The sequence below is a fragment of the Pseudoliparis swirei genome, chromosome 11, assembly GCF_029220125.1.
Source record: "Pseudoliparis swirei isolate HS2019 ecotype Mariana Trench chromosome 11, NWPU_hadal_v1, whole genome shotgun sequence".
Taxonomy (NCBI): Eukaryota; Metazoa; Chordata; class Actinopteri; order Perciformes; family Liparidae; genus Pseudoliparis; species Pseudoliparis swirei.
Genome location: NC_079398.1, coordinates 17658535 through 17669150, shown reverse-complemented (window position 1 = coordinate 17669150; position 10616 = coordinate 17658535). Strand labels below are relative to the sequence as shown.

At 40.1% G+C, this 10616-nt stretch overlaps 2 protein-coding genes across 2 annotated transcripts in view; both read right to left on the bottom strand.

Moving 5' to 3' along the window:
• LOC130201187 (interferon-induced protein 44-like) overlaps positions 1-10616 on the bottom strand; it is a 127584-nt gene that overhangs the window by 57977 nt on the left and 58991 nt on the right. The window lies entirely within an intron of this gene.
• LOC130201195 (TLE family member 5-like) lies at positions 2423-9024 on the bottom strand. The gene is made up of 7 exons (XM_056425967.1): positions 8586-9024; positions 6725-6822; positions 6182-6245; positions 4794-4838; positions 4646-4708; positions 4487-4561; positions 2423-2687 (listed from the first exon to the last, which is right to left on the bottom strand). The coding sequence occupies exons 1-7, from the start codon at positions 8610-8612 to the stop codon at positions 2448-2450; spliced, it is 612 nt and encodes a 203-aa protein (XP_056281942.1). The 5' UTR covers positions 8613-9024; the 3' UTR covers positions 2423-2447.

Here is a 10616-nt window from a genome sequence, read left to right as displayed (position 1 = left end):
GGAAAGCTCTCCGTGTTTCCTTGACTTGAAATAAAATATATCTTATAAAATAAAAACATTCATCCATTTCAACAATGACCTTTAACCTTTTGAGTCCCATCAAACTAAACCGTTCATACTTTTATAATCAGGCTCACAGGAGACAGGGAAAACTCTCAATCACGTCTTTTATTCGTAAGGCACCAGAGAAGCTTCCTTACTGCTAAAAGGTTGATTCATTCTCATTAGAGTACACAGTTGCTTGTTTACATCTTTGTAATTATTTTATTTTTTTCCTCATCCCAGCGTATCTTAAAATGAGACCGTGTTCATAAACACATTTAAACTGTTTTTGTTGTTTGCACACAAAAAAAAGAAAAGAAAAAATCAAACATTTACAAACCTAGAAAACAAAGTTACGTGTTTACCGCCTACAAAGAAGAAACGGGGGGGGGGGGACGACGACAACATCGCGCATCTCAATAGCTGGAGGCTCGAAATGCACACAACACCAAAAAGTCCTCCATGACACACACACACACACGTTAAAAAGCAGCTTTGAAACATACAAAAATGCTTTAAAAATATGTATATTGATATTCATATGTATACAAATTGGCCCTTTGCAGCAAAAAATAACAAACACACACCGTTCATACGTCTGAGTTCTGCCCAAAAAAAGAGGGTTTTTTCTACAAAAGACCCGACGTCTACGTTTAGAGTCCCGGTGACTCTGTGGTGCTCTAGGTTACGGTCGGGTCTCAGAGGGGGGGGAAGACGCCTCCCCATCGTCCCCCCCCTCCCTCCCTCCGACACTAGCACAGACAGGAAGAAGAAGAAACTAAGAGCACAGAGCCACACAACTTTAAGTGCCTTTCAAAATAAAATACAGGAGGGAGAGTTGAAGCTGTCAGGAAGTGACCATGAACATGGCTCTGCTGCCCCCTGCTGCCTAGAAAGTGAACATCCCCCACAATGCCATACTCCACACAAGATACCAACACGTTTGGACTCGTGAGAAATTATACAACATTCGCTGATTGGTGGTCAAGTAAATTACAACTTTAGCCGATTACAATTATTTCATATTCAAATGTATTTTTCTCCCATAATTGTCCTAAAGCTATTTCACTGACATCCGTCACATTTACCTTCTATTATAATATTTAGTGTGCCAGACGCAAACTTTTTATTTTCCGTTTCAGTACATACTACATTAACGACTGCATCGTGAACTTTGCCCCGGACACGCAAAGGATTGTGGGTCAGAATATCTCGAAAAGCACGATGGCTTGCAGAATGCACGATGCTCCTGAATCCAGCAGAGATTAAATTACATTTCCTGTTTTTAAACCCATAATATAAACACATTTATTCATTTATTTTTTAAATGCATGTTTACTGACTGCTAACTCACCATCTGCACAGAAAAGTCCCAACGTGTTGGCCTCCGACTCTTTACGAGCTATATTCAGGCCAAAAAAAGGCTAAATTCTGAAAAATGTGGGCGGAGCCAAGTAGAATAATCATGTAGTATGGAATAGGGGACATTTAAAATAGTCTTAATTGTTGTTGTTGTTGTTTTTTTGCAAGGGAGGGAGGGGGGGGGTAAATTAAACATTTGTTCTCTACTTTTACAACGACATTCACTCCGGAGAAACATCTGGGATGTCTAATTAGCATATCTCTACCATCACGAAAAGATCATGTCAAAATAAAAGTCTGTTTTTTGTCTTCTTCTCCAGAGCTTTAGATTCCTGTCTTTTAAAAAGATGAGTCATGGCCGGTGAAGACGGGCCTACGAACACATGTACAAACTATAGAGGTTTTTTAATTTAATTAAATCCCATTTATTCAGGGGGCAGGTTTGAGGTACACAGATATGGTAAATGCATCCAGTGGTTGGTCGTATATGAAAATGCTAAAAAATTCATTGTGAAATGTCAGTTGTTTAAGACTAAGATTTAATTTAGCTCATAGTTCATAAATTACTGGCCGATGTTTAAAAAAAAACTAAATCGACGCCGTTACACCACGAGAGGAGAGAACCAAGATTTTGCTCAACTGCTAACTTTGAGCGGCAGACAGGGGGCGCCACTGAGAAAACAACGAGGGACTGAAGAGGACAAAAAATAAAATCATAATAAAAACACGATGTAACCCAGCGAGAAGCAGACGATCTGCATGGATCTCGGTTTAAGCCCAACGACAGTGGCGTAGACAACAAAAGAAACAAAAGAAAAAGGATCTATTTTAAAGCCTAGAAGAACTGAGTCTATTAGCACTAAATCATAAAGAACAATTAACTCCTCAGCATCTGTCCTCATCCCTGCACTTCACTCTTCTACATCGACACTCAGCAGACTTACTTCAATCTCCATTTAGTTTCACCGTTTGTTTTATTATTTTTTATAGACCCCCCCACAACAACAACAACCCCCCTCCCCCCTCCAAACCTCCCGACTCGTCTAGTCTGACTTGTCCCCGTCCTCCCCACGGGGCGCTTGCTCCGCGGCCTCCCGGGCCTTGTCCTCCTTCACCGCCTGGGCCTGGCCGTGGGAGTAGTTGGCCAGGATGGAGGAGAGGGAGAGCAGGCCGGAGCTGGAGGACACGGCGGGCAGGGAGGGCGGAGTGAGGCCCAGAGGCAGCGGGGCCACCGGCAGGCCCAGACCCTGCAGCTGGGACAGGTGCTGCACCTGCAGCTGTTGCTGGAAACACACAGTGGAGAGGGCGTGTTACCACGAGTAACTCAAATGCAGAATATATATATATATATATATATATATAAAACACACAGTGGAGAGGGCGTTTTACCACGAGTAACTCAAATGCAGAATATATATATACAGGACTGTCTCAGAAAATTAGAATATTGTGATAAAGTTCTTTATTTTCTGTAATGCAATTAAAAAAACAAAAATGTCATGCATTCTGGATTCATTACAAATCAACTGAAATATTGCAAGCCTTTTATTCTGATTTATTGCTGATTATGGCTTACAGCTTAAGAAAACTCAAATATCCTATCTCTAAATATTAGAATATCATGAAAAAGTATACTAGTAGGGTATTAAACAAATCACTTGAATTGTCTAATTAACTCGAAACACCTGCAAGGGTTTCCTGAGCCTTGACAAACACTCAGCTGTTATAAATCTTTTTTTTTACTTGGTCTGAGGAAATATTAAAATTTTATGAGATAGGATTTTAGAGTTTTCTTAAGCTGTAAGCCATAATCAGCAATATTAAAAGAATAAAAGGCTTGCAATATTTCAGTTGATTTGTAATGAATCCAGAATGCATGACATTTTTGTTTTTTGAATTGCATTACAGAAAATAAAGAACTTTATCACAATATTCTAATTTTCTGAGACAGTCCTGTATATATATATATAAATAAATAAATAAATATAAAACACACAGTGGAGAGGGCGTGTTACCACGAGTAACTCAAATGCAGAATATACAGGACTGTCTCAGAAAATTAGAATACTGGCCCGCCCCCTGACATGTTCTCTAGAGCACGTCTTTGTTCTTTTATTAAACTAAACGTCTGTTGTTGATCGTATCTCCACAGCAGCATGTCATTTCTGTCTCCGCGTTGCGTTAACACTTATCGATCTCCGTCTCGCGCACCACAGAGCTCCGTGCGCGCGCATCGGGACCGAGCAAAAAAAAAGTCACTTGTCAATCTGTCCACCTGTCCGGGCCGGTGAGGTTTCAGCTTTGCAGCGGTGTCCCCGCCGTCCCTTTCATCACGGCCCAGTTCATGAAGAAAACCCACACAGTCAGTTTGCCTCAGCAGCTGCTAGAGGAAGACTAGAGGCCTTTAGATTGTGTCATGGTGGAGTTAATGGTTGACAAACAAGAGAAAAATGTTCTGTTTAACCTCCTGTTACCTTTACATTTACTAACATATTTTACCCTCGGCGTCAATTTGACCCCAGCAATTAAAACCTCCAGAAAATTATTAGAATTAATATTGCTTCCCAAGTTTAAGTGTGAGGTACTTTATGTTTGTTTGTTGACTACCTAAATAGCCCTTTAAATATATAAAAAAGTTGATATTTCTTATATGTTTGACACAGTGAAAAACAGCCTGGGGTCAAATTGACCCCAAAGAACACCGACATTAAACATTGAATGGGGTCAAATTGACCCGAAAGGTAACAGGAGGGTTAAACATTCTGTTTAGGATGAAGATGTATTAATGTTCCATATGGAAGACAACTGCTAAATAACTGCTGAGTTGCAGCACCATTGTATAGAAGAATGTATAAATGTATATATCCGTCTTTTGTCATAAATCTCTATGTTCTCACAAAATATACCGAGAATATCGGTAATATGTGATTAATCATGATTAATCCCCAAAAACCTGTGATTAACCCGATTAAAATTTTTAATCGTTTCACAGCCCTATTATATATATGTACATAATACATATATTATGTACATACATGTACCCCCCCCACCCCACACCTGGAGGGCACCCCAGTGAACTCACCCGTATAATAGAGTTCATCTCAGGGGGTGTGACTTGCTTGGCTCTCTCGATGGCGCCCATGACCTGCTGCTGATGCTGAGAACAAGGAGATGAGGTCATGCACCTGAGGAGCAGGACGTTTACTCACTTAAACATTCACGCTCACACCAATGACCTCACCTCTTGTGACAGGTAAGGCAACACCTGAGCACAGATGCCGTTCAGTCTCTTCACGATTTCAGCCTGAGGGAAGAAAGAAAGATGAGATCAGAGCACGGAGGTAAAAGATGTGGAGCGGTGAGGACTCAGGACGGGAAACGGGGATTACCTGTTTGTGCATTTCAATGTTCAGCCCATAGGACATTTCATAGTACTAGACGAGAAGACAAGGCACACGTTAAACTACACTCTGTACCCGCAGTACACAAAGTATACACACTAGCATTCATATGTGTGTGTGTGTGTGTGTATATATATATATCTATATATATATGCACAGTACACAAGTCTACACACACTAATAATCATATTATATATATATGCACAGTACACAAGTCTTCACACACTAATAATCAAATTATATATATATATATATATATGCACAGTACACAAGTCTTCACAAACTAACAATCTATATATATATATTAGGGCTGTCAGTGTTAACGCGTTAATCTATGCGATTAATGTGGCCGTGATAACGCACTAAAATATTTTTAGCGCAATTTTATTATTATTATTATTTATTTATTTAAAATATACTTTATTAATCCAGTGTCAAACCGCGGCAGTGCGGTTTGACACTGTTTCCGTTTTTAAAACAATTATTTCTCCGCGAAATCAGTCGGGTTTCCTCCTCCGCTCCTTCCTCCCGTCTCCCCCTCTGATACACAGAGGAACAGAGGGGCGACGGGTTGGGTGACGCGGCGCGGAAAGAACTCGTCACACGAAACCTTCAACGTGATTGGTCAATCCGTTTGTCTGTCAACATTTAGCGAAAAAACAACCAGTAAATCACAAGGACCTCCCACCAAACTTGTAAGGCTCATTAGCAGCCTGTCAGTCAGAGAAGCAGAGAACACGGCGCGAGGACAATGAGCCTCAATATATAGAGCTGAGATTGTTCTGGAATGTTTGATGTATAACACATGGGGATGTGTAATATGCAAAAGTCTTTAAAAGGTGAATTTACATTTTTTTGTAAAATGTATAAAATGCCCCCAGCCTCCAGAGGGTTAACGTGACATATGTGAATGTCAGTCAGTTACCAAGGCCACTGGTTCTGCTGTTCAGTGTTAAAGATGACAGGACCAATGGGGTCTCAAATATACTTCTTTTTTTTTACTAATCTGGATGTTTCACTGAAGAAACAATTTATCATCCACGATATTAAATACCTCGCTGGCACTTTATAGGTAGGAGCCTCTTTGAAAACACAGCTCTGTGTGAAGTTTGGTCTTTAAAAAAGAATACAAAGGGATTACTCGTTCATTTAGAAGATTTAGTCTTTAGAAGAAAAAAAACCTTTTAATCGCGATTAATGATTTTCAAAATGTGCGATTAATTAGTTAATTTTTTTTAATCGATTGACAGCCCTAATATATATATATGAGAGAGAGAGAGAGATACGCACAGTTCGCAAGTCTACACACAAATAGTCATATATATATCTATATATATATAGATAGATATAAGCAGCGTACACAGTGCAACACTCACCATAATGTAGTGACGCTGCATCTCTGACTTCTCAGAGGCCAGTTTATCACACTCCAACTTCAAACTGGAGAGGAACACGATCAAGAGTGAAAATATACGGGAGGTATTATGTGAATGAATAGTTTCACATGTGGGAATTATTATATTCACATTTTATTTTATTCATTATTATAAGGCACTAAAACTATTCGTTTGGATTAGATTACACAATACTGAACGAGAGTCCATTAATGGTAAATGTAGTCCATTAAGAGAGAATACATCCCCAGTGAGTGATATATTGACCAAGAAACTGTTGACTGTTTTTTAACCAGTAGCATTAGAGTCAGACTAAAGAAAAGCATGTTAAAACATAGCCAACTCACACGCAATGCACCCTGGGACATGTAGGCACAGTGTGTTCCCTAGCAGTTTTTTAAGTGTTCAATAAACCACACATACACACTGAGGAATGTATTTCACTGCATTTACCAGCAGCCACATTTATTTTTTGTTTGTGTGTGTGTGTGCGTGTGTGTGTGTGTGTGTGTGTGGGGGGGTTACCTGTGGTACTGTGCTTGGAGGAACTGGAACTCATCCTTGATGCGGTCACAGGAGTCGGAAGTAGTGAACTTGAGAGGTTGACTGGACTGAGAGGATGCCTGCAGAGCACAGCGACACATTCCCGTTTATTAATAGACTTTATTACGGCCACAAAGACCCGCGCATCCCATTCTTTGGACGCTTAACAATTCCCCGACCGGTCCGTCAAACACAAACACAGGCGTGTGTGTTTAAAGAAGGCCGAGATTAAAGCTTCAACATATGCGAGATGTATTTAGGGGCTGCATAAGAAGTCTGGTTTATGGGTGGACTACACTTTAAAAACATTAATCCAAAGCTTGTAATCCAGGGTTTATCCAGCGCACTAAACCTCATTCCTCTCTAAATAAGTGGCACAAAGGCAAGAGGCTTCCAGAGCCAGCACATACAAAGTAAAACAAGATATAGTGCCGGAAATATTACTATCGTTATATTTAAGACAAAACAAAAAACGACCACCGAGCTCGAGGGGAAACTGTTTTCAACATTTTTTTTTGCATTTAATTAATTGTGCGAGTTATTTATCAAGAAAGAAAAGGTTTAATGCTAAATATTCACTTTGTCCTGCTTCTCAAATAATCACGAATTACATAATGCTTTTATCATACAGTATTTTAAATCCATATATTTTGTGTTTTTAAATGTTATTTGATGGGGAAATGTATTTTTCTCTTATAAGATAAATCAATTCATCATACATGTTCTGACATGATGGTCCAAATAATTACTTTCACTTATTTTTATATATATATATATATATATGTATATATATATATGTATACATATTTTTTTTTCTTCCACCAGTTAGTAATACTGATTTGCATGTTAACTACAACATGGTGTTCCCAGTGGTGCTTTAGTTCTTTAGTTGAGGCCTTTTCAGAAGGGGTGAACCTTCTTTCCTGACCCGCTATTAGTTGATGATTACTTCTTGTTTTTAAAGTTAATTTTCCATTTAAATCCACCCGCTAAAAGGTCTTTTAAGCTCTCTGACTTTCTATTTTACAGCTGAAAAAGAAACTCAGCCGAATAGCTGCAACCCTTGTAGTATTGAATAATTGAATGCAATCTTTGGTCAACAGTCACAAAGGAGTTGACTACATCTCCTGCACCCTTACAGCCTTACAGCCTAGCTTGGTTGTTGACAGTAGAAACACTAAACTAAGCTAACCAGCGCGCGACACCACGCTGCTGACCCCGTGAACTTAACGAGACGGGTTTTTTTATACCATCAGCTGACCAGCCAGCCACGCAGACCACAACCCGTATAAAATCGAGTATTTAACCATTAAACAATCGTAATGGGGGAACACGTCGCGAGGAACGTGCGTAGGAGAGACGTGCGGCATCGTGAGCCTTGACAGCTACACCGATGTGGCGGTTTAACCCGCGACCGTGTTAACTGGCGACGTCCCACCCGGAACGCGCCCGTTGTTTGTCGTCGTTACGACAGCTTGTCGGGGGGGAAATAGTTAGAGGACACGTAGCCGCCATTGTTTAATTTGTATTCGCTTTACACACGATGTATGGCGAGAAGGTTTGACACACACCCAAATAAAATAAACAACGCGGCCTTCACGAGGACAGCTTCGCGTTTTTCCCCACCTTCCTATTTTCTTCCCCTCACCTCAACAGCTGTCTGTAACCACGACAACAACAGACGGCGTTCGGCCGAAAGTCGCCAGTTAACACGGTCGCCTGTTAAACCGCAACACCCCGCAGCCCAGCGCGGCTAGCATCAGCTGTCTGTCGCTAGCTAAGCTAGCTAGCCGTTAGCTCGCTTCAGTTTCCTCCCGAGAAGAAGTTCGACTCCCCAACTTACCGAGTGCCTTGATTGAGGAAACATCATGTCAGCAAGGTGTGTGTCCCCCCCTCCTCCGTTGGTTTATTAGAGTCTCCGGGCCTGCTGGCTAAGCTAACAGCCCCCACCCTTTTAGATATTATTAAATGATCGGAGACGCTTCTCGCACTTTGTCCTCGGTCATCGTTTAAAACCACGTTAGCTGACGTAAAAGCAGCGGGAGCCGAAGACCTTCTTCTGGTCTTCGCGGTGGAGAAAGAAAAAAACACACCGCTGGCTCCGAGGACGACACGACAAAATAATAAACACAAAAAAAGGAGTCTTCAAAGAAACATCAAGGGTTCTTTTTCCTGCTTTTTTTTCTTCGTCTGTTTTTTTGGGGGAATAACGTTAACGTTACACCTCCCCGGGGAAACCCTGGATGTTGACACACGAGCCCCTGACTTTCCTCTACTTGGAAGAGAAGAGCGGCGTCACCCGGAAAACAAAACAAAACAAAACCGAGCGCGCGTCCCCTTGCGGCGGCAGAGGAGAACTGCACAGTACGCGTCACAACCAAGGGCACGTGTACATATCCCATCTTTTATTTTATTGTTATTTCTTTTGCACTTTTGAAAAGCGAAGAGACGCATATGAAAAAAAGTTTTAGTCTGAAAGTCAACTTTAAAAATAAAAGATATATCTGAATTTATTTTTTTAATTTATAATTTATTTTTATTTTTATTCTTCCAATATAGTGTGTGTAAATCCCATCTTTATTATTTTAGTTTTTGAGCCTTTAACACAATGTATATCTTGTTCTGGGATAAATTAATATAATTATTTTTTGATTTATATTCATTAATTAAGATGCCTCACCTGTCATGAGTAAAAACAATTTAAAAAAGTAAAACCTAAAAAAATAAATAATGATAACATCAAATTTATATTTATATTTTCCCACCGATCTTTATTTATGACTAATTTCGAACATTTTATCGTCGAAATGCCTGAATTTGCCTATTTCCTGTTCAAATACAGGATGAATCGAGAGTTGAGGCAGCGATGAGTCGAGCCTCACCTCTGATTACGCAATCCATTACAAGCTGGGTTGAGACATGCAATTGGCCCGTGCGGGTTGCCGTATCTCTGCATGTCGCCAATATAATGTTTGCAGATATGTTTATTTACCCTGATTTGCCACAGTCTGGCTAAGGTCTTTAACCATTACAGTTTAATGTTTGTAAGTGACATATTTAGTTTTGCTGATGGGAAATAAAACCGCAGTGAAAAGGCGCGGTGAGGCAGATAATACTCCGCCTCACTGAAGGGGCGCTAGTGAGCCAACGGGTACTTGTTGCTGCTTCTTCTACGCAGAGGCGCCAGGCGAGTCAAGTCCGTTTGTTTTTGTATTTTGCTCCGCCAGACTGCCAACATGGAAGAGGATTATATATCTAAGCTTAAACATGTATCAAAACTGGACTTTCGGTTAAAAGTGGACGTGATTAACACAGGTAGACCAACGACGGAGCTAAAAGGTTTGCTTCAAACCTTTTCTTACCTTACGTATCTGTAATATGTACCGTGTGCGTGTGTGTTGTGTGAAGAATGCTGATGAGACATGAAATAACCAGGAGCCAATTGAATAAGCCCCTTTTGGGTTTATATATTTGTAAATCTGACACTAAAGGAGTCAGTGCCTCACCAACCATGAACCTCACGTCACTGGAGTTATGTATATGTATATTTTTAATTTAGATTGTTGAAATATTACCGTTGTGTAAAAAAAGCAGATTTTTTTTTATGTTACACTTTATATATATTGGAAAGTTTTCTCTTATGTGTGTTGCTGTAAAATCTTAATATGCAAAGTAACCATTGATTCCAACTGTCAGATAGGTATGAGGTATAATAAGTGCATTATCATTTGAAATGTGAAGTAAAGTTTAGATAGTCAAGTACAGTAAATATACCTGAAAACATGTACATGTAACGTTCCACCACTGGGGAATATTGCCTAAATATGTGGCCATGTAATGTACAGAAGAGACACTAGTATTCTCGCAGAAGAGG

Bases quoted from the DNA above. Each gene is read 5' to 3' on its own strand.
- LOC130201195 (XM_056425967.1), bottom strand. From the start codon at position 8,612: ATGATGTTTCCTCAATCAAGGCACTCG. The intron at 6,246-6,724 runs GTAACCCCCCCA...GTTCCTCTCCAG, and splicing joins CTCCAAGCACAGTACCACAG to TTTGAAGTTGGAGTGTGATA. The intron at 4,562-4,645 runs GTGAGGTCATTG...CCTTGTTCTCAG, and splicing joins TGCCTTACCTGTCACAAGAG to CATCAGCAGCAGGTCATGGG.